Genomic DNA, 26,466 nt, shown 5'->3' on the forward strand with positions numbered 1-26,466 from the left:
TGGAGGGGCTACCCTTCCTTCCCCACCCCCAACTCTTGAAAGGGGGACCAGGCCCACTTTGGGTGCAAGCGTGCAGGCACAGGGTCCCAGGGTCACCCGAATAAGGGCCCCCTTGAAGCATCTCACCAAGAGCAAATGTTTATTTTCCTGCTGTAAATACAGATGCTGTCCGGAGAACTCATCAATTAAAACGATCCCACTTGTTCTGATCCTGATGAGAAAAGCATGAGAAGGGGCAGGAGTGGGGTCGCGGGGTGGTGGTGGGGGGCAGCAGCAGGACCGCAGAGCTCCACCCACCGCTGGGGGCAGCCTGCACTCAGGCCAGGAACTCCAGGGCCTTCTGACCAGGCAGAGCTCGGCCTGTACACACCACCTGGCTAGGTAGGGGCCGGGCAGCACTGGGAGGTGTTACCTCTGCACTGGAAGCCCAAGACCAGGCTCCACAAGCCCCAGACACCCTACTAACGATGCCCTCCTGGGTGTCCTTGCCTGCATAGGTGAGCTGGGCCGAGGTGAGGGACTCTGTCGTGTGGCCTGATGGTCACAGCTCACCTCCTCTGGCATGTGCCCCACTGGAGCTGGCTCTGGGCAGGGCTTCGTGAGCTGCCCTCGTGCCACTCTGACGCTGCTCTGCCCGAGCCAGGGGAGATGGTGTGGTACAGAGACGTGGCGGGGCCTCTCTGGGGCGCCCTCACCAGGCCAGCCACTGCACCTGTTGTGCCCAGCACTTTCTGACACAGACCTTCTCCCCCAGCTTCCCATTCCTCTGCCCTGGAGGATGTGTGACTCTGACTGAAGGGATATTAGTCCCTGTTCCTCTCAGTCAACAGTTCTCCACTTTAGCTTCTATCAGGATTATGGAAGGGTGGCCAACATGCAGTTTTCTGGGCTCCAGCCAGGAAGTCTGATGAGGTGAGCCCAGGGACCATGCTCTGAGAGCCACTGTTCTACACACAGTCAGGGTAGACTTGATAATCTGAACTTGTACTGTGGGCCCAGAGGTTAAGAACCTACAAGTGGGGAGGTCATAGAGCTACAGTGCCCAGGCCTGTATGCCCCACTGTTAAGGGAGCACAGGCTGATCTGGCTTGTCCTGCAAGGTTGCTGTTGGGTGACTATGAACATGATCTGTTTCCAGGAGACCTCTTGCTGACAAACGCAGACCTGTGTCCGAGGCAGTCACAGCCTGAAGAAGAAACTCAGCCATGGGACTGTGGTCACTCTGGACCACACAGGCCACCAGGAAGGAATGGAGGTGGCAGCAGCTTTCCTCTTGTCTTCAGGTACGGCCTCAAAACAATTTCTAGTAGGCACACTTAGAAGTATTTGTAATGGAATGGAATGTGTAAGACGCAGCAGCCTGGAGCCCCACAGGACTTGAGTCTGGGCCCTGGCTCTGTGCCTTGTTTCCCCACCTGGTGAAATAAGGCGGGTAATCAAGTATTTATTACCTGGAGAGGCTGTGCACATTGAACAAGACACTACACAGAGCCCTCAATCAATAGTGTCACCTATAAAGTGGGAACAGGGTCTTTCTAAAGGTACACATGGTGGGAAATGGCCTCCCAGGCCCTGTGACAGCTGGGATTGGGTGACTGCTGCTGTCTCTGCTGACAAAGTTGTAGTCAAGGCACCCAGAGGGCCGCCGTCCAGGCCTGCAGCATCCAGTTCTCGTGGAGGGCCGTCAGCCGTTGACTGCTGTGGTGTGGGCAGGGGCTCCATCGCCCTCCTGGTGCAGCTCCGACCAGTTTAGAGAGAGGTGCTCACCTCTGTGTGTCTCACTCATCTCTTGGCTTAGTGGCTGGCTGGCTGGGCTCCCTCGTGGGTGGAATAACCGCTGCCTCTCTGCTTGGCTGGGTCTTCCTCTCCAGTCACTCTGTTCTACCACTGCCGCGCTGTGTCTGCCTCCTGGCTGAGACCAGTTGCCACCGCTTCTAGAGTGAGGGTGGACACGGGCTCCCACTCCAGTCAGATCCCAGTCTGAATCGTGCCGACCTCTCTCAGCACAAGCTTCCTCCACTAGGAAGCAGGTTCCGCGTGGTGCTGACGATGGGGATGCAGGTGGGCTTTCCCGAGAGCTGGGAGCCCCCCATGTTCCATGTGGCCCCTCAGTGTCTTAAGGTGCTTTGTGAGAAAGGGCTTCCCACCCCTCAGAGGGTTTATCTTCCACTTTGACCTTTTTTATTGCCTTGACCAGACTAAGAAGGTGTCTAAGCTTCCCTGAAGTCACTCCAGTTGTGTCTGAGGCCTCAGTCTCCATGACTGTTGCAAGTGGACCCCATGGGCTACCTCCGTGTGGTGCCCTCCCAGGTCACCTGCTCGGTGATGGCTGGGGGCTGTCTGTACACACTGGTTTCCTGTCCACTGTCCCATCTGGATGGCAGAGATTCGGGTTCACAGAAGAGGGTTTCCTGCCTCCAGCTGGGCTGAGCCCCTCTTCATTTAGGGCTTTGCCAAGCGTCCCTGCTTCCAGTGAGCTTGGCCTCCAGGCCTGGTAAGGCAGGCCTGCAGGCCAGGGGCAGTGCTGAGGAGGCTGACCAGGGACCCAGAGATTCCTGTGGGGAGAGGCTGTGTCTTGGGAGCTGGAGAGCCCAGGTGGATTTTCTGGAGGGCAAAGACTAGAGGCCCAAGCCTGAAGGCTAAGAACAAAAGTGGCTTCTAGATGGACTCTGGTCTTCACGGACCAGGCCACCTGTTTAGTTGTCTCGGCTGTTTGGAAGATGGCAGGTAGCTTGCGTGATGCGGGCAGAGTGTCTGTCGCCCCATGTGGACCCCGTCTGCTGGGAGTAGGTCTACTTCACACTGTGCTCCTGGGCCTTCCTGTGCTCTATCTGGCTTTGAATAACTCTCCAACCAGAGACAACTCTATCCAGAGGTAAAGACCAGGCTCTCAGGGTCTGAGCTGAGAGCAGTAGGTTACAAGAGGGTGAAGCTAAAATTCAGAAGGCATTGGCATCCAACGCAATGCCTCCAAAGCCAGAGAGAGGCCAGGGCAACAAAACCCCCCAAGAGGCCTCTTACCTTCTCTTCAGGGCTCATGTAAGTAATTCTCCCCAATAGAGTTTGTCTCTTCTTTGTATTTGTCTTCTAAGGCCCATGCCCAGGGAGCAGGGAGGCTGATGCTGTGGCTGGGCAGGTCAGGGAATTCCAAGCAGTGTTTCCAAGGTTGTCTAAAATCTCCCACAGAGAGTGTGCAAGGAGTGGTGTGATCCTCTGGCAAGGCTGACCAGAGGGGACACTAGGTGGGGGTTCCATGTGCCTAATATCAAGAGCACTGAAGCCAAGGGCCTTGGATGAAATGCTGGCTCTGCAAGTACATGCTGTGTGACCTCTGGTGAGTGACTTAACCGCTCTAAGCTTCCCCTTTGCCTTTGAGTTGAATTAACAGTGCTGCTCACCTTGTGGGATTGCTGTGAGGATACTGCAGATAGGAGGTTTAGCACCACTCCTGAAACTCAATGAACAGCCATAAATGGTAGTTTGAAGAAAACAAACTGGCTTTCCTTTTTAGGCTCATAAATCTAAGGAGAGTTTAATCAAAGCCCCACACTAGCTGTTCCCCAAGTGCTGCCCCTCTGGAGAGGGGTCGTCCCCTAATGTCAAACAGAGCAGAGGGAGTCGGGGGGAATCCATAAATACTGTGAGCAGGATGCCCAAGGACAGGAGGGCCAGAGGCGGTTTCCCGAGCCCAGGGCTACACTGTGGGTCTCATTTGCCTTCAGTGGGCTCTAGGATTGGCTCCTGCTCTTAGGGGCTGGAGGAAGGCAGTGCAGGGGTGTGGTCAGCCTCCACATGCCCGTGACACCGGGCCTTGGCTGAGAGAAAGTGATCCCACAGCCCTTCACCAACATGTTTGCATTTATATTGTTTTCATTCCAGCATGACTTTTATGCTGGAGACACTGGATGCCACAAACAAGCTGTTTTATTTCCCCTCCTAAACCCCACTGTGATTTACTGGCCGGCTCTGGTGTAATCCCATTCTCTGCTCATGAAAGGGAGGGCAGCTGTTTACACGGCTCTGTGGGGCAAGGTCTGCCCCACAGATGTGGGGCCAGGCGGCAATGCACATGTGCTTGTCTTTGGCATTCTGCCCTCTTAAAAGCTTTCAACTGATTATTTTTTAAAACATTTTACTCCGTGAAAAATGTAAATAAGTTTGTAATAACAGATGCTCTTTTTATGGGCATGACTTCTATGCTTCAATTAAAAATTTCCCAATAGTCATATGAAGGAGCGTGAAATTATTACCTCCAATAAAGACTCCTCTATTGCTTCTCTCCTCGGAAGCACCTTTCATCAGAGTAGATCAAAGTGCATCCGAAACGCTAATTAACTGTGCCTTAGAACCGTCTGTGAGGAAGGGCAGTCCCTTAGCCTCACTAGCTGATAAGGCAGGCCAGGGACAGAGAGGGTGATTCACTTCCCAAAGGTCACACAGCCATGCCAAATAACAGAATTTCTGTGGGAGGATGGGAAAGTGGGAGAAGCAGGAAGCTGGCTAATTATGCTCAGATCCAAGAGCACGTTGTAAAAAAAAAAAAAAACTTGCAAGGGCTCTGGGACTGAGTAGGGTCAGTCCCTGGGGAAATTCACTGCTGGGTGCTTGCTGACTGCTTTATGGAGGGTGCGTGTCTGCCGGGTGCTCTTAGAACCAGCCGAAAGGGCTGTTAGATGCTCTAGCTCGGTCAGCTTTGCTTTCTTTTCAATGTGTATTTACATGGTATTGGCTTTTAAAATGATGGTCAAGTTTTGCTTCTGGCAGAAGAGAACAGAATGAAGATGTATGGCAACTAGAAAGACAGACGACAATCCAAAACACCAACGGCGTGCGTTCTGGACGTACCTGCACTTGGAGGTGATGGGGCCAGAGCACGGGGCAGGGTGGGCACGGGGACTCGAGGCTGGGGCGGCGTGCATGTTCCCTTGTCCTCTGTGCAGGGTCCAGCCTCCCACACACCAGCTTCGCTAGTAAGCCCCAGAAGAGAGCCCGCTTCTGCCCTTGTGCCCCCTCCCACTGCCCAGAACTGCAGGGCCCGAGGGGAGGTGTGGCACCCATAGCTCAGCTCCAGGAGGGGGACGCTTCTTCTGTCCTTGCTGGAGAGGGACGGGGAGAGGCAGAGGCTCCGGGGAACAGTCTTCCCGTATCAGGCCCTCTGGTGTGACTACTGTGACCCTGGCACACGGTGCCTGTCTGCCTACAGGCAAGGCCTTCTGCGTATAGTGGCTAAGCTCCGCTCAAGCAGACATCCCAGGACCGCTCTGGCATGTGGGCTGTGGGCCCCTCAGTGATGGCACTGTTCAGGGAAGCAGCATTACAAGGTCTGCACAAGGGTACAACCAGCCAAGTCCACTCTCTGTCCTCCTCGTGGGTTTGGAAGGGGAATGTTTGAGAAGAGCAGCTTTCTATGTGCACAAAGAACGGTTCTGGCCCAGGAGGACAGTGTAGCTGGCCGCGTCACGGGGCGTCAGTGTGCTGGACCCATGCTATACTGCACAGCCCACCTTCCTCAGGTGTTGGGAGGCACTGATGGCAGAGACCCTGCAAGGCTCTCCGTGTGCGCAGGATGCCCCAGGGACCGACACCTGCCGACACAGTGCCCTGGGCTGTAGCAGCTCTGAAGGCCACTTTCCACTTGCTACTGTGCCCTGTCCAGAGGGTGAGGCTTCTAGAGGCCTGAGGCTCAGACCCTGGGGAGGGAGGAGCCTGGAGATGTGACGGGCAGTGAGACACAGCCTCAGAGGCAGCCATCCCACCTTCTTCATGGCAGAGTTCTCAAAGCATGCTCTTTTCAGAGAGCACCTTAATGTCTGAGCGGTCCTGAGATGCTGCATGATGAAGGGGACGATCACGTTTCTTTTACAGGGTAGGGGGTTAGAGCCAAAGGCGGGGTTCGTCTGCCTGCTATCACTCGGCTGGTTAGCCAGGCCCAAGCCCGAGTGCAGTGCTGCTGACAGGCAGGGACCTTACGGGCTATGTGCTGACATCTGGGGTGTACCACCTGGGGTCGGGGGGGGTTGTGGTTGGGGGCTTGTGGCTGAGTCCTACCTGCCCCATTAGAGGTTCAACAACTCCACCCTTCCAGGGCTGCCCCTCTGGGTTGTGTGTGTGTCTCAGGGGCAGTTGTACTGTTCCCCACAACCTCTGTAAGTCTCCCTGGGGAGATTTCAGGGCTGGGAAGAGGGGTCAGCCGTTTCACGTACCTGCCCAGTCAGATCCACCTCATGCGCAGGGCAGTGAAACACAGGTAGAGAGGAGGGTGGAGAACACTCGGGAATCCCACAGGGAAGGGGCTTTGCCTAGCGAGCGCTGGACGCAGCCTCAGCTGAGCGTGTGCACGGAGCTCTCTGCCAGTGTGGCCCACACGCCCCGGGGAGGGCGCCACATGCCCTTACCTGCCGCTACCGATGGAGGGAAAGGCAATGGACTTCAGCTTCTTGTCATCCGCCAGCGCCAAGCAGTTCTTCACCGTCTTCTCCAGAAGTTCCTCACACTTGTCTGCACCCCAGATGGGACTGTTACAGTGGATCACAAACTTGGCGGGCAGGCCATGGCCTGCGCTGACAGCAGCTGCAGGGGACGAGCGAGGAGCAGTGAGTGGGGTTCCCACACAAAGCGCAAGGACCACTCTCCAGCACATCCCCCCAGACGCGTGGCCCCAGAGCCGCCTCCCTCTAAGGGGGACGTCCACCCCCACACCTGGGAAGCCGGCGTTAGGATGCATCACCATCAGGAACTTTAGCCAAGGTCACAGTAAACACTCTCCCTACCCTCCCAGAAGGCAGAGCGTTAACCATCTAACTTGACCAAATGTGTCAGAATGTTTGTAGCCTCCAATTAATTGCCTTCTGGGGTCTCCAACCGCCTTTCCCTCAAGTGGATTCATGTGCATTTAATTATGATGTATCTATAAATCTCTCAGACATGGTTCAGAATAAACCTATTGGGAAAGTAAATAGCATGTCTGCTGTTCTAGTCTTCTCCCTGACCAACCCATCCTGCTGGTTTTGACAGAATTAATTGGACTGTGTTTTTAGGATGGAACCGTTTCCCATCTTACTCTCTTCCTCTCCTAGGAGAAGCCTCTCTCCAGCTAAAGACAGTGGTCTGGGTCTGCTCCCACCAGGAAATGTGACAGGTCAGCCCCTGGCTCCCAGGGCATGTACCAGGGTTCCCATCCCAAAAGCTGCAGCGCAAAGAAGGTGGTTCTAGAACCAAGGTGTCTGATGAATGCTGCCTGCCAGATTTCTGTACAGGAGCACACTCACGTCTCCATCCACCGTTCCACTAAGACACCCAAACCTTTTTGATCAAATGTTCCCTAAACCCAATTTGTGAAGAACACCCAAGTGCTATCCAGGGGTCTTGGTTGTTACTGGGTCTGCTATTTGACTAGCAGAATCCAGAGAAGAGGGATTTGTGAGAAGTGTCTCATGCAGTAGCAACAGTCTGAACCCAAAGTCACAGGTCTGACTTTGAGTCCTGGCTCTGCTGACTGGTTCAAGAACTGCGGGCTTGACTGACACCATGGGACTTAATTCACAGGTCTGCCCACATGAGAAGTAACTGCTAAACCATGCTTGGAAAAGATAAAACCTCTGTTAGCAGTGATTATCTATTTCCTTCATACTTAAAAATATTTTAAAACATTTTCTAAAATAGATCTTAGAATAAAGATCAAAATGTGTTCGCATTTTTGGAAACAAGCAAACATACCTTTAGTTGTGCTAAGTCTAATGGGTTGGCACCAGCTGTGGCTCCTCTGTCACCAGCTACGATGGTATGTAGCAGCATCAGGGCCCCCCTCTCATCACACCTCCTGCTGAGGGCCACCAAACGGGCTTGAACTGAAGTACCAATGGGAAGGACGCCGGGCTAGCACAGAGAGGCGCCAGGAGGGGACTGAGGAAAGGCCAGGAGCCCCTGGCTGGGTGCTTTATGCTGTGCGTGTCCTCCCTGTTCAGTGTGGGCAGTTCCAAGGGCAACTTCCTGCAAGAGCTTGGTAACTGTGCCCCAACAAACTCTCTTCAGTGCCTTGCCCTTTGCAGGCAAAACTGAAATGAACTGGCAGAGCAGAGGTCAAATGCAATGCCACCCTCTTATTACCGCTCATGTGCAGGCACTGAGGAAGGAGGCGTAAGGCCTGGGGGACCCTCAGAGAAGGCTGTGTGGGTGTGACCTAGGAACCATTGATGCCCATACTTAATTAAGATTCATTTTAAAAATCATAAATAGGATGTGGAATGGGCACTGGGGAACCATCTAGTAAGAAGAGGAAACGAGCCCAGAGAGAAAGGAAGGGAATGGTCTGTTCTCACACAGCTGGTGGGTGAGTCAGCCTTGCCCCCTGTCCTGACTCTCAGGTGCTCAGGAAACCCTGTGTCCACCTAAAATCCCCCGGTCCAGGCTGGCAGCAGGGAGCAGTGCCCTGCCTTGAGTTCTCAGCAGTAATTCTCCTCATCTCACACTTCATTTTCTTACCCCTCTTATCAGGAAAGGTATAATTGGCAAATGAGAGATGTGTATTTATATTACTCCCATTAAAAACACAGATGGCTGAATGGAAATGATTCATTTGCATCTCTCATCAGCAATTTTGCAGATGGCTCAGTATCACTATAATTCTCAGCTCTCAGATTTGCCAAGTTTGGCTTCTGTAACTGCTTAAAATTTGAGGACTAGACATCAAACATTTAGAAGCTATTTTAAGTAATAAGGAAAAAACTTTAGAAAGGCAATTTTCACAACCCTTAACTCTCCTGACAATTAGTGTGTGATAAAAAGTCTACCAGGCTTTCTTCTGCCTCCATCTCGGAGACACCCATACACCTCTGAATTCTAATCTGTCCTGTAAAATGGTTTCCGTGATACAGCATGTACCACTCCCAGATAAGCAGGGTGCTGCCCCTCCTCACCTCCAGCTACTTCCAAGGGCCCGTTCTTTTTCCGGAGTTCCAGGACAGCTTCCACAAACTCCTTGCCACCCTTCTTCTCTAGCGTGTTTCCTAGACAAGAACAGGGCGAGGTCAGATCGCCATCCCCGGGTCCCAGGGCACACACAGACACTTAGCATGTCAGATGATTACATACTAAAAATGATCTGACCAGCTAAATTCCCAGGCAGCTGCAAGATAGGAACAAAGCTGTGGCTGAGTCAGAAAAGTGAAACTGAGAAGAGATGCACTATCAGCCAGTCACCACTCTGCACGGCTGGTCACTGGGCCACCTCTGCTGCCCCTTTATGTGGGGGTGATGGGGTGACCCTGGATGTGCCAGAGATGTGAAGGCGACGCCTGTTCTCTGCAAGCATGCCTGTCTCGCATGCTTTCCACCAGCGTGAGAAACCAGATGGTGCTGGCTTCCAAGGCTGATGCCTCCCCCTGGATTTTCTTCCCTGTCTCTGGGGAGAACCCCCAAATAAGGAGGTTTTAGAGGAAGCATAGCAGGCCCCCATCAGGCAGCTAGCTCTCCTCTTGGCAGCAGGCCCAGAAGAAAGCATTCAGATTTGGCCACCTTTGGGCTAGCCCTACTACCACGCTTAGTTTCTATTTTGCAGCTTTGGTGTCATGTGTGAATTAAAAAAAAAAAAAAAAAATGGCCTCAGACAGTATTTCCTTAATCACACTAATGACTCAGAATCGTTTTAGGTAAAGGAGGGCAACATCAGAAACAGAGCTTAAAGATGAACTTAAAGCTTGGAAAGAAGGATGTCTGTTCAGGACCAGATTTTAAAAATCAAATGGGATTTGGGGAGCACTTCTTCTTAAATTAGGGTACTTACTAAGTAATCAATTCCTCCTATGAAAGCCAAGTTCCCAAATATGATTATCGACACCTGTAATAAGGTCTGTGGGTTAAATGTCTCACTAGGGAGAAGCACTCAGAATCATCCTTTTAAGTTTGGCCAGCATGGGGCCTCGGTCTTCCCTAAGCTCTGCTTCCTCAGCTGTGCACATTTTAAAGTACATTCCTCGCAAGAGGATAAAATACTCCCCTTAAGATTCACCGTTTGTCATGGAAAATTCCAGGTGCCCCCGGCATATTCTGTTATGGGTCAGTCAGGGTGCACTGGGATGCACCAGCCCAGATTCTCTTTGGATTCACCCTGGAATGACTAGGTCTGATTATCTTAGAGAAACCTGCCTCATTAGCATGTTATTGTGGAGGGGTGAAGTAAACCCAGGAAGTGTCTAGAAGGAAAAGCAGATGGCCTGGGCACTGTCACAAATAAGTCAGCACAAGGGCTACTGGCAAGCACCACCTATAAGCCGCCCACTCTACGAAGTCTGGGGGCCTGAATGGTTGTGAGCAGCAGGCCATCATCCATGAGGAGCTCTCAGCTAGGGGAAGGCCTGGCTTTCAGACAGAGATTAATGTGGGATCCCTGAGGTGGGATCCAGTGCCCCTCCTCGTTAGCCCGCAATGCCCACAAGCCTTCACCTGTGCTGGAAAGCAGTGAAGTGGGCTTTAAATGGCAGAGGCGTGCAGAGGTAAAACACATCCGCCCGCTTCAGAGACTTTCACTGACAGCGGCAACGGCCTCTGGTGTTTGTGACAAAGTTCAGCATCCAGGACAGTGCCCAGTGGGCTTAGGGGAGCAGGCTTGGGCCTCATGGCTCAGCTTCAACCACCGGGAAGTGCAGAGTTTGAGGCTACAACCCAGGTGAGTGAGGCCCAGTTACAGGATCACCCGAAACATCCATGCAACTGAGAGAAATGAATCTGAAGTCTAAAGTCGCTGGATCCCAAACACTGCTGACCATCTACACCTGGTCTGGCCTTCCCTCCTCATCCATCCTCCAGCTTGAGGGATGAATACGAACATGCTCTAGGCAGGACTATTTCAGGACGCATTCTCTAGTCTTCCTACTCTTTACGAGGAATGGGAAATTTGGAAGGTAATATCAGTGCTGTATTGATACTACTGACACCTTTCTGAAATAGAAAATTTAAGAAAATGGGCTGATTTATAATTAAAGGTGTTTTATCTTAGGAAGAGTGTTTACTTTAAAATTTTTACTTATAATTAAATCTTGCTTTAATTAGAAGTGAAATTTGCACGTTAAATTACACTTAATGCATTTCCCAAACTTAAAAATTGAATCCTAGATTGCAGGCAATCAACCCGGTCAGGACTTGACTCCTACACACACATATGTATGCACATGTTCATGTAGACACACGTGTACTTTTTAACAAGAAACAGGCCCATTTCAACTGTATTGTCAACACTCTTAATGTAAGACTCTTGCTTTTTAGGCTTAACTTCAGGGTTAATCATAAAGCAATTGGCTTATTTGCCCCCAAGCATAAACATGTGTTACTCCCATGAGAACAAGAACATTATTTCATGCTTAGAAAGCAGGCATAAGTATCAGTGTTCAAAACAGCCTAAGCAAAAATTTAGGCTTGGACAAATGTCAGGCTCAGCCTGTGGTCTATTTCACTGTTAGAAAGAACTTTTTGATGGGTAAAAGTTAATCACTGGGGCTAAGCATTCCTGCACTCGCATTCCTTCTTCCAGCAGTCTCGGGACTCGGGAATTCACACCAAATATGAGAAGTGGAGTGATTACATCCTCGCTTCCTCTTTTCCCCTCTCACACATCAAAGTGGGAGCTGGAACCAATTGAGACCATGTGTGAATCTGGTTGACCATTATTTTGGTATTGTAAGAGATCTGGGTTCAGTTCTAGTTTGGACTGGTTCAGAGAAAAAGCACAGAGGTGGGCTTTGGAAGCCCTGAGTTCTAGTCCTGGTACAGTCTTGCTCCTTGGCCAGTCAGGTTGTCTGGACCTGTTTTGATAGTGTCTGGGAGTGACGTGCCAGGTAGCCTTGGCAGAGCTCTCAGACCCAGGTTAATTACATGTCACTGAGGCTACTCTTCCCTGCCCTGTGCACATGAGTGAGTTAAGGGCATGTGTGTCAGAGAGAAAAGCACTAGCCCTGTCATTATTCCAAGGAGACCAGTTCCATTCATGGTTTATGAAGGACTGAGCTCTTGTGGGGTGGGGACAGTTGGCTCTGCCTGTTACCCCTGCTGGCCCCTGCTGGCCTCAAAACCTCCAGCTCCACCTCCTGGTGTGGCTAATCCTGAGGAAAGACTTCCCAAGAAGCAGCAGGCTGGCCCTTCCTTTCTCTCCCCTGGGCAAGATTTTTTTGCCCAGCAAGTTTCATAATTTCCATTTCACCCAAAGTCTGGGACGGCAGGATGAACCCAGGCTTTAGCCAATCCTGGCTGAAAAGATAAGCCCTTAGCTGTTTGTTTATTTATTTTCCTCCAAATCAGTACTTCCCTCCCATCAAGTTCTCACTTGGTTAAGAAAGGAAGTATCTTTCGCTTAAGCTGCCTGACTTAGGAGCTCTTAAACTCCTCCAAAATCTTGAGAAAGGGGAGTTTATTTTAATTGCCTACAGCCTGATTTCATTTGGGCCTAGCAGGTTTGGCAAATCCTGACTTTCCATCCAGTTTGTCTTTCCATCCTTATCCAAAATCCAAAATGCCCAGGAGAGCAATCAGCCCAAATCCCAGTGGCTGGGGCTGACTGTGAACAGCGGGCTTTGTGACTGACACTGAGCAGAGTTGGATAGCTACAGATTGCTAAACTGCTGTGCTGCTAGTGTCTGGGACACTCATGCAGATCCCTACAGCCTCATCCTTCAAGATGACTTCACTTCTGTCCTTAATAGAAACGTAGCCAATTCTCTTTGGAAGCTGGTGTTGGAGTCTACACTCAGAAATGCTGCTCTCAGGATCAGCACGCTTACGTAAGAGTCATACGTGCACCTGAGAGCAAGACGACAACAGCGAGCCCCTCTCACGAGCCAGACGTGAGGCGCGGTGCTTCGCTTACGTGACTTAACGTGATTCAACACAGTTCTCATTGTTCACACTATTATGGACAGGGAAACCGAGGCACTGAGGAGGAGTCAGGTGACTTGCCGAGGCCCCAAATCTGGGAGATGGTAAGGTTAGGATTCAGGATCCTACCTCCTACCTAGCTCCAAACCTGCGCTGTTTTGCCATCACTCCCCGATGCCTTCACACCCACATTACAGAAGCCCCTCAACACATTGGTACAGCAGGGCACTGTCTATGCCAGTCTGCTCACTCTGCCTTGCCCCACCCACAGCTACTTAGGGCCAGATGCCAGCTACTTAGTGCCAGATGCCACCCTGTGGGTCAGCTGCTGGGGAGAGGAAGGGGCTCTCTGGGTCCAGGAGAGTGTTTCTCAAGAGTGTCTAGAAACACAAAATCAGAATGAGGGGACCTTCGTGCACTTAAGGTCTGAGAACACGAGAGTGGGAGAGGGTTGTCAAGTTCCCCCAGCGTGCACTTAAAGTTGAAGGCCACTGTCAGGAACGAGTGTGCTTCTGACACAGACCTGTGAACAGGCGTTGCTGCGTGTCTGGTCCATAGAAGGGCACAGAAGCGGTCATGGATGCCACGCAGCGCATTGGGCTGCATCCCCCTGGCAGCTTAAAGCTGTGCCTCAGGAAGCAAGTGAGGACATGATGTTGCTGAACCAGTTTCCAAACCAGAAGTGGGCCCAGCTGGGAGCGGCATGATGTAACCTGGCTGACAGTTAGCTGTACTTCTCGCATTCACGACCCGGGGACGGGAGACCCGGGGAAGGTCAGGACAGCTGGAAGTGTGAAATGAATGCAGCCCTGCATAGCTGTCAAAGGATCAAGCTGTCTGCGGCGGCCGACTGACCATGCACACACACACTCGGCAGCACCCGGCTAGGCATTACCTACTTCACCACCGGTGTAGAAGTCAGTGTTTGTCGGGTGAACGACAGCATCACTGTCGATCGAGGCAATGTCAGCCTGTACAACTTGCAACTATAACAGGTAAACAAATGTATATCAACTGTGTTGGACCGAGACCCACGCACAGGCACATTTACTAAGGCCCCAGTGGCAGGGCTGGCCTACCTGGTCGATTCCAACATACGAGCCAAAGGGCAGTCAGTCCACGAGGTGTGCGCACGTGTGGGTGGGGGTGAGCGGAGGAGGGGAGGGATATCAAATGTGACATGTTTAAATTAAACATTTGAATGACAGGTCCAAAAAAAGAGAAACACACACGAGATCATTTCCAAAGGTTAAAAGAAAGAACAACGAATGCCCCGTTTCACTTCGCAAAAGCCTGTAAGACTGGCACCCCACTGAGAAGGCTACTAAAACATGGCATCTGGTTTTTTTTAAATGTGGACTATCAGGCCGACCAAAACAACAAGTTTCTCCATTTTCTCGGCAGCAGTCACCGTTTAGGGTTTGATTTTTATTCCTGTGAAGTTCATCATTTTGTCTACCTTCAAGGGACATTTCTTGAAAACGGAGAAAACAGTATAGGTGTGCACAGAGGAATTTTTATTCTTTATTCTTCCCCTTAGATGTGTAAAAATATTTTTCTAGGCCTACCTCTTATTCTAATCTTGTTTTTATGTATATTGTGAATAGATGAATCCTCACCTTTTCTAGCTTGTGGGCACTTTTTTTTTTTCCCCCTAAAAAAAGAAAGTATCTGTTTAAGGCAGTTGGAAAACAAGTTCAAGCAGGGCATTTTTGAGTCCCAGTTTTCACGTCTTCAGCCCATTACTGCACCCAGTTTGTGTGGGTCGGGCCTGGGCTCTGGCATGGGTGTCTCTCCCGGTAAAGAAATCTGCTATCTTACAAAGGTGGCCAAAAATGAGAGCTAAAGGCACACAAAACATACCTAAGTCAGTATCAGATATACGGCTGCCTTGGTGGGCACCTGCTGCCCCCGCAAGGCTCACAGCTAAGGAGATAGAAGCCTTCATTGTGCCCTGAGCCGACGGCTCCTCTCTGCAAAGGTGAGACCACAGAGTGGGACTCCTGAGGGCTACCTCTCAGCTTGTCCTGAACCGTCCACCCTCCTGGACAGGGACTCCACAGCTCTGGGATAGTTTTCCTCTGGAGGAACTCACTCAGAAAGAGAATGAGTGCCTTCTCTCTAATATCATCTCAAGCCAAATAATTCATGAAGGTGGCACCCAGTCATATACTGTTTTCAGTTGTAGGAAGAGTTGAAGTGGCAGTACATGGTAAATTTGGGGGAATCCAATTTGCTGGTGGATGAAAGACACCTAATAATATCCTGATGTGCAGCTTAACCGTCTCCCTTCTCAAGTGTTTTCATGCTTTGTTTAACTGTCATTTCTAATTAAGGCTTAAATGGAGAAACTCATTTTGTAGTGACCTGAGATGTTTCAATTCTTAAAAAAAAAAAACAAAAAAACAAAAAACACAGTTTTAAAAAATCCCCCCCAAAGTAACCAGCAGTCAGTGTGATCATTATGGAAGAGAATTTAGATGGCAATATATTTATAATCAAGGGGAAAGCAGCCAATAGGGCTTAACAAAACATAATCACATCATTCCCAGTTGGAAGGGCTTAGAGTAAGTAGACATTCAGTGTCTACTCTCAAATATTAATCTCGGTTTTGGGAATTTAGTTTGACCATCTGTAATTTGAGAAGATGAAGAGCCTAAATTCTGGATTCCATAACTTTTCAACTGACAGCTGATGGTGCCAAACCCCATCCCCAATTACCTAGGTCATCTTTAAGGTCAATGTCAGCATTGGTAGGATTGATTATGGCCTCCACCTCAAAGCCGGCTAAATTACTGATTTCACTGTGAATAAGGTTCAGCTGAAAAGAAAAGCATGAGGTGGGAAATAACAGGACAGCTGGGAAGTCACAGAGATGGGAGCCTTGGGATATAGATGAAGGGCAGGGGATACTCCAGGTGCACTGGGCACAAAGGGGAAGAGGGACTCTGGCTAAAATGAATCCGTTTCAAACAAAAGACTCAAATGCCACTCAGGATGCTAAAAAGAAGCAAGCTAGGCTGAGGGTCTAGAACCTGTTTGGTGATGCCTGGGGCCAAAGGGAAGCCTAAGCCAAGTCAGACTGAGGGGGTCTACCTTCGTTTAAAAGGTGGGTGCCAAGATCTGGGTGCCAAGGTACAGCAGCTGTCAGGACCCAGAGTCAACTCCTCAGGGCTGGGTAGGGTCAGGGGGTATATGGAGCCATCCTCATTTTTGAGCAATGGGATGCTGCAGAAGTCCTAGCTGGTCTGGGCAAACCCCTAGCAGCTCTGCCATTCTCTTCCAAGCGGCCATGGGTTTCTCAGGCTCTTCATGTCACTGTGAACACTGGCTAAGTGGCTCCCGTGCCCTGCTCGGGGGTGGTGAGGAGCAAGAATGGTCTGTTATTTAGTAATATCTAATTTTATATGCCTGTTAGCTATGTGATGCTGAAGATCTGACCAAACCCAGGAAGAAACACAGTAGTTCTCCATCAAGACAGTATGTCTTTTAAACTGGGTTCACTTGTTGGTGAGGCTACTCTGAGGCGCAATGGGTAGAGTGTTTTCCTTGAGTGACTTTTATGAATATCCCACCAGCCGAGTCCTTGTAAAGCGCCACTGCATGTCCTGCCTCCCCGCTGCTATTCTGGTGCCACAGCAACCCTCACTCTGAGAGGAATCTACGTTCTAGACTGGCTGTCAGAGGTGCAGGGGGATTGAGCTGACCCAGGACTCCCCTTCCTGCTCTCAGGCCCAAGGGCCTGCAGCGGAGTGCTCACTCTCTCCCAGGGAAGATGGCTGTTCTTCAGTGACAGAAATTCCGACCAGCTGCACAGAGAGCCATGCCCAAGCGGCCCCCAGAGGAGCTGCTGACCAAGACAAACTGCAAGCCTGGCTCGGGGAGCTGACCACACCCCCTGGGCCCAGGTGGGGCAGGCGTTCACCCCCCAGGAAAGGGCCGTGTGCGGACACTCGGCCGGGATGCTCCTGGCCACAAGCTCCAAGTGACTGAATTTCTGGGGCCAGACCATTTTGTGCAAACAAAACTAAACAAACAAACCAAACCCTGGCATTCTATAAGCTATAGAAATATTGCCCCCCATTTCTGATTCCCAGAAGCAATAAGCAGATTCTCAAAACAGGGACCTGCTTAGACTAAAAGTTGTGGAAATGAACTGGTCTTATGGCCAGGGAAGGACCCTGGCTAGACCTCACCACAGTGAAGGGAGGCCCATCTTTAGTTAGGGCTCAAAGGGAGAAGAAGCCCAAGTTCTCTCCACTTACACTTTCTGCGGTGTGATTCTCAGCACTGCAGGGTGATCGGGGGCCCTGATGTTCCTGCAGCTGGAGGATGCCCACTGAGGCAACCTCACATACTGACCCACTCAGAAGCATATGTGGGCCCTGGTGCCAGGACAGAGGCACAGAAGGGGATGGCATCGGGGCGAGGATACTCATGGTTGTGCTCAAGGGGAAGGGGTGTGGGTGGGGTGTGATCTCAGAGTAAGGCAAGTGAAGCTTCAGGACAAGGCAAAGGGTTTGATTATGTATCATGTACGTATTGCATATGACATCAAGCAAAAGCTGTTTATAAAAGCTCAAATTAAGCCAATATTCCCTGCTCCCTCCACCGAAAATAAAAACTCACACTGTGTGAAGCAGCAGGAGGTTCTAGCAGGAGGAATGGAAAGGAGAAAGGGGGGGTGAGCAGGGGAAACAGTCCACTTGGTTTTATGGGTGAATACGCTTTAAAGACATCTGGGAGATTTTTTTTTTTTTTTGGTTTGTTTTAAAGTCATACATGTTTAAATCTTTAAAACTCATGCTGTTTTTCCCCCCAATTGTATAGATGCTTCTGGATTTGTATTCAGAAATGCCTCAATGGAAAATCAGCTATTTCCATGGGCTCTGATTCAACTAGCCAGGGAGACCCTGGTAGATTCTCCCTGTCTCTGCCTCTGCCTGGGGAGAACTGCCCCCTGCTCTTTAGGGAGAGGGGTGTTCTGGGGAAACCATAGGGCTTCAGGGCCTTGCTGAAGTGAGGGAGAGGTTGCAAACAGAATTCCGAGTTCTCTCTGGGCTCACCTTCCCTCTGAGTGGAAGCAGCCCCTTCTTGGAATCACAGAATCCTGCCTGTCAGGCAGCCACTGCCCCTAGCATGGAAAAGCCCTAGCGAACCAAGTGCACCTTCAGTCTCACCCACATCCGAGCCTTGATTTCCCAACTCTGTTCTGCCAGGTGCCAGGCTCAGCAGAAGTCCTCAGGGTGAGGGGCTGAGCCACAAAACAGTATTGCTCTTAAAAATGTTTGTGCCTGGGGGAGGCCCAGTCCGTGTTTGTGTCGGGGAGAGGAATGGGGAGGGGAGAGGACAGATTGCTTCAGGCACTCTGGAAAGGTACATGGGCACTCAGCTTGGCTTGGGCAGGCTGGACCAGGTGCAGAAGCCGACAGTGATCTGATCATCTGAACACGAACAGGGACAGAAGCTCCCCTGGACAGGAGGACAAGTAGAGGCTGCGCATGCACATGCCTGGAAAGGATCTGGATGTGCAGAGGACATATGCCAACAGGCCTGGCAGGCCCAGAATAGATGTCCAGTAGTAGGAGGTCCCAGGACCGCCCCCCCAAGACCCACCCCGGGTCAAATCCTCTTGGGCCTCTCACCCAAAGGGATGCCCAGCTGTCTGAAGCACATGGCAGAGCAGGGGTGTTTGTGGGCTGGGAAATCAGATGTCTGGGGCACTGTGAACATTCCCAAGTTGAGTCTGATTTTCTGGGAGTGGGGAGGCTTGTTAATGATTTTGGAATGTGAGTAAGATGACCACTTCCTTAATATTGGGAAAGATGGAAAACTAAGTTTTAAATCCCAGAATGGTGAATTTAAAATATCTGTGAAGACTACTGGCCACCGGAGAAAGTAACCAAAGAGCATCACCAGGTATACAGCAGAAAGGGGGTCCCACCTGGCTATGGGGCTGGGGAAAGGGGACTGAGCCAAGGGTCCTTCAGGATCTCCTCCACCCTGGGGACCTGATGATGCCCAGGTCACTGGGCTCTGCTGGAGCCAGCCTCTGATGTCTAGGGTCCCCAGTCTTCCCTCGAGGAGTTATGCCTAGTGAATCCTTGTTGTCTACTTCTGATGTGAACTCGTTAAGGTGTAAGCTCCTTGAAGGCAGAGAGAGGGCCATCCAATGTCTAAGACAGTGCTCGGGTCTCTGTAGGCCCACAAACAGAGCTGGGATTGAACATCAAACATCCAGACACAACTCTGTGATGAGATGAACAAACTGCTTCCCTGAAAGCAGGGATATGGAGAGGTCAGAGCTCAGAAATTTCCCTTGTCCTGGCTGGGACCTGGGGTGGCTCAGAGCTGACCTGGCCATCCAGGAACTGGCTGGGAGGCAGCCTGCCTGTGGTAAGGAAGGAGCTGGTGGCTTGGGGCTACTGGAAGGACATCTGGGATATCTTGACATGACCTCCTTGGCTAAAGGAAGCAGTACAATCCTTTTTTTTTATTTTTAACATATGTGATCAGAAATTCAATTTTAGGGAATAACAATATTAAAGATTATCTGAGTGACTCACTGAGTATAGACTGTCATAGTCCAAGCTTTGTCTCTCTCATTCCCTTACAATGGACAAGGAAGAAGACTTCTTTCCCTGTATCCGCCACATAAAATGGAACTCTTCTCCTGTCCCCAGGGTCCACTTCAACTAAGGTGGATGGAGAGGCAGAGGTCCTCCACAGAATTGTCTCCACCTCCTCACAGAGCACAACGTGTCCCCGGGGCCTGCTTCAGGACCCACTCCCGCCCCGGCCTCTCAGGTGAAGGGGCTTCCTCCTCTGTGCTATGCTGCCCAGCCTGCAGGTATGCCTGGTCCAAATCCCCCAGAGGCTCAGGCCTGGTGGTGGCATCTGATGCATTTCAGGCTAGCATGGGCCACCCGAGGATAAGGGCTCAGGACACTGCCGGAGGAAAAGCATGGGATCGCCCGTGCCCTAAACTGTCTCAGAAGCCAACCGTCTGCCATAGGATGGAAGCGGGTGGTGGTGGGCCTTTCCTCCATGTTGCTGCTTCAAGAGCCCTCTCTCTCTCCACTATTCCCTAGCCCCCAGGACTAGGGTGTCTGGATCCGAGGAAGAAAACCCCTGGTGCCTACCCCTGCCTCAAGCAGCCTACAGGGGTTTGGCTGCAATCCTGATAGTGTGCGGTGTGGGCGGGGAGGGCACGCACACAAGCCCTCCTGACACTGCCTTCCCAGCCGCTTCTAGTAACACTGACTCTTCCAGGGAAGTCCACATCACTTACCACCACTGACGAAGATTTATAATACACCTTGGAGGTACTGCTTTTGAACACAAAGCTTTTTAAATCTCTGAAAAGACGCTGAGAATCTCCACTGAATCACAAAGCAAACACATCTAGTCAACTCGGATTCGCAGCACTGTTTCCCTTTTGAAAACAATTCAACAATGTGTGTGAACACTGGGTAAAATCAAAGAATAATGAGAGTGATTACTCCTGAGACAGCTGTATGTGAAATACATCATCAACAATTAGAGCCCCGGCTCCTAAGCCCTGGGCCAGCTTCTCCTGTGAGTAGCTTAGCAACCATGCCTGTCGGGACTGCAGTGAGCACAGCACCACCCTTCTGACCTCAGCTCGCCTGCACTAGTCTAGCGCTGGTGTCATCGTCACGGGTGGAAAATAAGACTCGTAGAACATAGGGTACCATACAGCCATCACTGTGAAGTACCCTCTCTGAAACATTTCCAAAAATCCAAGTCAGAATTAATGCCTGTACTAATGACATTTTAAAATGTGCTTTGTGTGAAAATTCCTGTGTGTCAGTCTGACAACTCAGGCCCCTTTTGCACTAAATGCCATGATTTGCACCCAACAGTAAAAACTAACAGAGGGCCAGAAAGTACTGCTTCAAAGTAATGCTGCTAACTAGGAACATTTACTCCCTTTCTCACGCTGCAGGGGTTCAGGGTTCCAAAGACACTATTTTCTAAGAGGGTGCCCCGGCTGACTTGAGATGCTGATTTACTCTGTGACAGCACTTTTGGGGAGACACAGTTTACTCTGCTAAAGGGTGCCTACAGGACTGGGTCTGGGGTAGCTCATCCTGGATGTGTGTATCTCGGGTCATGAAGCTGGACGGGAAAGAAGGTGGGTGTTTCTTCCGGCTCTGCACTCAGCCCCTTCTCTCACAGCTGACCATGTTACACTGGGCTCCAGCTCAGCCCATCCTTTCAGGCTTTCCCTCCAAAAGTCAAGATATCAAACAGCCACGTTAGCTTTACTATCAAGCCCACTGCTTCCTTCTTCCTGTATTTCCTATATAGTATTAGATAACACACCTGTAAATTACTCTAGAGTATCAGTGCCTCTCTACAGCATTTTGGACTTCCCCTTCCAACCTAAGTCGGGTGTAGTAAGTGTTCACTGGATTTGTACTTTCTGGTACTTTCCTGCCTGTAGTGCTGCCCTGAGGTCAGAGGCCAGACTATACCCATCATGGAGCAGGTGGCGCTGCTCGGTCACAGCAGTGCTAGCCATGAATCTACAGCCTTTGCTGGCTCCCTCCCAGGCCTCATATGTAGCACATGAGGCCCTGATCCCATGGCCAAGAAGAGCATTTTTATGTGTACACAGGTGCCGTATGGCCAAGTACTGCCACTGTAGGGATCCTGCAAGGGGGTGCAAGGAGTTCCGATCTGAGGCTGGTTTTGGAGTAAACAGCAGGAGTGAGCAAGAAGAACACAGGGAAGGGAGAGGCACCCAAGGGTGGGGCAGGGGAAGGAGTGAGGGAGAGGGTGGCCCCTGGGCTGAACTGTTGTACCTGTTTAACAGGCTTCCAAGTCCCGGCTAATAGCATTGGGGATCTAAAGCACACTGGAGCTAGTCCTTAAATTGCAGAGCGTTTTCACACTTTAGTTCAAACGAAAGCAATCTGGGTGACAGGTCACATTAACTTTCAATATATTACCCAAAGGACAGGTTAAAGGGTGAAAGTAAACCCAGGTGGTTGCCTTCACTGCTGTGCTGAAATTTTATCAATAAAAAATATTTTACACAAACTTTCAAAGCCCCAGACCTTAAGATGACAACTAGTGCTGCGTATATTTTCCCTTTGAAAAATGCATACAAAATACAGACAATGGTTATAAAATGTACACTGTAATGGTTATTTGCTGGAACACAGAGTCCACCACAGGAATTGCATCATGAGAGCCTGAGTGCAATTAGTGACAGGAAGCGGGAGGAGGAGGAGGAGGAGGCTTGCAATGAAGTGAGCAGGAGGACTGTGTCACTGAGATGCAAAAGAAAACTGACGGTGAGCTTTTAAAAATGATGCAGCTTCAGGACCAAGTTGTTTACCACATTCAAACTAAATGCAATTTACGTGGAAGTTCAAATCTATGCCTTTAATACTTTTTAATGTAGGATTAAAAAAAAAAAAAATCAGCCAAGTAATTCCCACTGTCTCTCCACCCCCTTTTTTGGTGTTAACAGAGAAATTTAACCCTCCTTCTGAGGTCTTAAAAGCCTTTGCATCATTTTTATTTTCAACAAAAGTGAATCATCTGTTACAAAACCATGTAGTGTCCTGGCAAATTTACACCACTGGGGCAGCCGAAAACACACTGCCCACGGTGAAAACAAACAAACAACTGGCTTGAGGACTCCTCAGGTGGCACGGTGTGTCTAGCGACAATCTCGGCCCCTGGATCAAGGCTCCACCTCCAGTATCCACCAGAATGCCTGGGCTGCCAGCTAGATCTTTCTCTTTCCAGGCCCTGGTTTTACTTTCTGGCCAAGATTATAGGATGGCCAGGTCCTCCCATGTACGCAGCTCCTTCCACAGACCGAGCCCAGGGTATCTCCAGCCCCACAGGAGCTCCTGTCCCTCTTCTTCACCACATCTCCTCTCCCCACCTGCCAATCTCCCCTCAGCACCTGGCCCAGCCCTCCCCGAGTTGGTTCCTAAAGCTGCCCGCCCCTACTCTCTCTGCCAGCCCACAAGGCCAGAAGTGGTCCGCAGGCAGGTTTTCTGCTGGGAGAGGCACCCTTCAGTCCCAGGGCACGTGAGCAGACTGGGGAGAGCGCTGGCCTACCTTCTGGCCGAGGAAGAGGCTCTTGGTGGAGAGCACGGTGAAGCCGTCGGCTGGTGTGCCCTCGGTCGTGCTGTCGGCGCTGGCGGCCTTGCTGACTTCTCCCTGCTTCTTCTTACACAAACAGAAGAGTCAGTATGAGGCCTGCACAGGTGGAGGCCATGTGAATCTGGGCTTTTCCAACAGACAGGTGAAAAGAAAGCCTCGCCCATAATACTCAAGAGAAAACAGAAAACTAAACCACTACCAGCTCTCAGCATTTGGGGGCTGCAGGCCTGCATTCAAGCCCAAGCATTCCATACAGAGTGCTAAATTGTATTTTCATCACTTCAGAATCTTAAAAAAAAAAAAAAAGCTACTTAAAGGCAAAACTTAACAGTGATAATTTACAACAGAAACACTTGTATAACTGTAGACCAAGTAAATGTCTCTTAATTCAGGGTCTTCACTTTCTAGATGCCTGTACAGTATTCACATCTGAGAGGAAAAAACAAACTACTCTGGGTACTTAGTTGTCAAAGAGCCAAAAAAGCAGACCAAGGACCATCACCCTCCAAGCCTCCCCAGCTCATGAGGTAAGATTCTCCCACTTTCTTTCACTAAGACCCGCCTTGGAGAAGCCTCCATATGGGGGCTGTTGGTGAGCTGATCTGCCCCCTTGAAATGCTCCAATCCCCAGCAGTGGGCATGAATCTTGGCAGGCTCCTGGGCCTCTTTCTGGCGTCATTCACATTGAAGGATGTACACCCTGGGGTTTCCAAGAGCCTTGCAAGGGTATGTTGTGTAGAGAGGTTTAATTACTCTCCAGATCCTCAGCTTCATCAAGTATTTACCTCTTCCTGAAATGGATCAGTCCTAAGAGTGATCTAAGCAGCAATCAAGGCTTCATGCTGGGCCTCCCCTCACAGCCACTTCTCAGTTCCCAAGAGTGGATATTGTGTGGCGCACCACCCTTCCAGTAGGGGTACGTGCCTTTCTCAGTCTTTCATTTCTCTTAAGGATGAGGTGTGTATTAGAAACGGATATTTTGGCTCATTTGGGGATTTATTTTATATTCAGATATATTGTCGAGTGAGCAAGGTGAGCACAATGGCAATTTTTGTTTAAGGTACTTCACTTTTTTTTCTTCCCCCAATTATTATCAAAAAGGACATCACTCCTGAAGGATGGTCTAATGGAAGCAAATCAAGAAAGTAGGGGGTGAGAAATATAAATGGCTATGCCTTCCTGAAGGAAGGATCTGGACAGTAAATTCAGGGCAAGGCCCGTGCCCTATCCATTTGCCCTTTTAATACTCAAATTCATTAACATATTAACATTTTTTACTGACATTGAAAAGTAAGGTCTAGTTTTACTAAGTACTTTAAAAATAAGGACTGGTTTCGCATTTAGGTTACATGGCTAACCTGGAATATTTTCTATAAATTAAATGAGCTAAATTTGATGCTCCAAGGTGTTTATATAAATGATAAGACAGAAAGCATTTTATTAAGAAACATGGTATTAGCAAAGATCTATTAAAATTATCGCTATTCTGGTTCTCCTAACAATTTGAGTGTATCAAATTTGACAAGTAAAAGAGAAACACGTATAATCAACAATTACATAGTAAGTCTTAGTAAAGCCTTTTTTGATATACTTTCCAGGAAACAAGAAAGGCAAAGGCTGGATGACAAATCCTTTCACAAGTCAGATGTTTCTAATTCTGTGCTTTCAACAAAACTGAAGAAATACCAAACTGAGTTAGCAGCTGATTCATCATTAAAGAAAGGACTGATGGAGCTTAATTAATAGTAGAGTACCAGTGCAGGTTTCTCAGTTGTGATGAATGTACAGGGTTATGGAAGATGTTAACAACAGTGAGACTAGGTGAGGGATATTCAGAAATTCTCTATACGCGCTTTGTAACTTCTATAAATCTAAAACAATTCTAAAATAAAACATTAAAACAAAGTGATGACAGATTACTATGTGATTGTTGGCATGTAACTCAGAAAGAGTTCAGAGGATTGAGTGATGTTGCTATAACAAAATCCTTTCCATTCCCATTTAATTATTTTTGTGAGCAAGACTTTCCAGGCACTGTACCTATAAGTATAAAAATATAGGATGATGATTCATTTTTACAATAAGCAATGTTCATCTTAGGGTACTTAAGTTAATTGAAAAAAACTATCTCCTTGAATCAATCCTATGACATGATACTTTTACTTTCTCAATAGTTAAAATGTGTCGAGTATTTATCAGCTTGATCAACTGTGTATTATTAATAAAGATGATAACTATCCAGTCCTGTGCAAACCATAACATTTAGTGCTTTTAAGATCACAGGAAATTTTTTCAAAACGAATTTAAATTTATGTTAATTATTTTTGTTGTGCAAATCACTAACACAGTACAAGCAAAGAAAAATGTATTATGTTAGGATAACATTTTCTGGAGAAAGGGAAGGGAAACAAGGGTTCAAAGGAGAAAAATGATGCAGATTTTCCAACTGTTAAAAAAGAGCCTGCTTGTGTATTTTATGGTATATCAAACCATCACAGTAATTAGATTTACTTGGATACATTTAAAGGAGTGATGAAAGAGCTTTCTTTTTAAATTTCAGTATTTATATCAAAATTATGCCCTTTATAGATATTTAAATTTATTAGTATGAGAAGTTTAGTTGTCAAATTTTAGATGTATGAGATATGAAGATTTTCAAAACTGCTTTAGGAAGTATGCGAGCAAAAAACTGTTAAAGCCAATGGTCTACCCAGTGACCACCACTCATACAGGAGATATTCAGTAAATGCTTGGGAATGGAGTGCAGTTGATAAGTAGACAAAGATTTACTGCTTCTGTCCAAGGATACATGAATTTTAAGAGATCAGAAAGCCCTAAATGATAGAATTTCAGGCATCTGGGAATTGGAACTGGTTTTACTGGGAGGAGGGGCCTGAAAGGCTCCCTGTGATCCTCATACAAGCCAGCAGCTGCCTATGCAGTCAGGTTACAAAGCTTAGCCTGTGGTAATTAAAACTGGTAATTTTCAGCAAGCATTCATTTGCATATGGTCATCTGCACTAAAGCTGTTGCCCCATACTGTAAATTGGTCCAGTCACTACGGAAAAAAAAAATATAAAGATTCTTCAAGAAATAAAAAATAGAACTACCATGTGCTATAGCAATTCTACTTCTGGGAATGTATTCAAAGGAAATGAAAACATTTTATGAGGAGATATCTGCACCCCATGTTCACTGGAGCATTATTTACAATAGCCAAGACATGGGAACAACATAAGTGCCCATCAACAAATAAATGGATAAGGAAAATGTGCAAACACATACATACAATGGAATATTATTTAGCCATAAAAAAGAAAATCCTGCTGGGAACCTGAAAGAGTTCCAAATAAGATGAATGCAAAGAAATCCATGCCAAGACACATTATAGTTAAAGTGGCAAAAGTTAAAGATAAGGAGAGAATCTTTAAAACAGCAAGAAAAAACAACTTG

The 26,466-nt window shown here is 48.9% G+C and overlaps 2 protein-coding genes across 23 annotated transcripts in view; one reads left to right on the forward strand and one right to left on the reverse strand.

Annotated features, from left to right (window-relative positions):
• The window catches only part of LOC147369394 (uncharacterized), a 259,997-nt gene extending 253,041 nt beyond the window's left edge, over positions 1 to 6,956 (forward strand). For 4 of the 5 annotated variants that reach the window (XR_015167436.1, XR_015167437.1, XR_015167439.1 and 1 more), the window contains 2 exons: positions 1,139 to 1,283; positions 4,765 to 6,956. The gene's annotated coding sequence lies outside the window, so the exon portion shown is untranslated. Of the gene's footprint in view, positions 1 to 1,138 lie in introns of all 5 variants that reach the window. The other variant, XR_015167438.1, reaches the window with a different exon arrangement.
• MACROH2A1 (macroH2A.1 histone) overlaps positions 1 to 26,466 on the reverse strand; it is an 81,770-nt gene that overhangs the window by 2,633 nt on the left and 52,671 nt on the right. For 2 of the 18 annotated variants that reach the window (XM_086411689.1, XM_086411688.1), the window contains exons 5-9: positions 22,969 to 23,076; positions 15,583 to 15,682; positions 8,916 to 9,005; positions 6,396 to 6,570; positions 3,399 to 3,448 (exon numbers count right to left, since the gene is read on the reverse strand). In XM_086411689.1, the coding sequence (XP_086267815.1) occupies positions 3,399 to 3,448; positions 6,396 to 6,570; positions 8,916 to 9,005; positions 15,583 to 15,682; positions 22,969 to 23,076 (523 nt within the window). Of the gene's footprint in view, positions 1 to 3,398; positions 3,449 to 6,395; positions 6,571 to 8,915; positions 9,006 to 13,756; positions 15,683 to 22,968; positions 23,080 to 26,466 lie in introns of all 18 variants that reach the window. The other 16 variants (XM_086411686.1, XM_086411685.1, XM_086411684.1 and 13 more) reach the window with 10 other exon arrangements.

The sequence above is a fragment of the Bos grunniens genome, chromosome 7 (genome assembly GCF_055505025.1).
Source record: "Bos grunniens cultivar Pamir isolate PY7600 chromosome 7, Bosgru_T2T1.0, whole genome shotgun sequence".
Taxonomy (NCBI): Eukaryota; Metazoa; Chordata; class Mammalia; order Artiodactyla; family Bovidae; genus Bos; species Bos grunniens.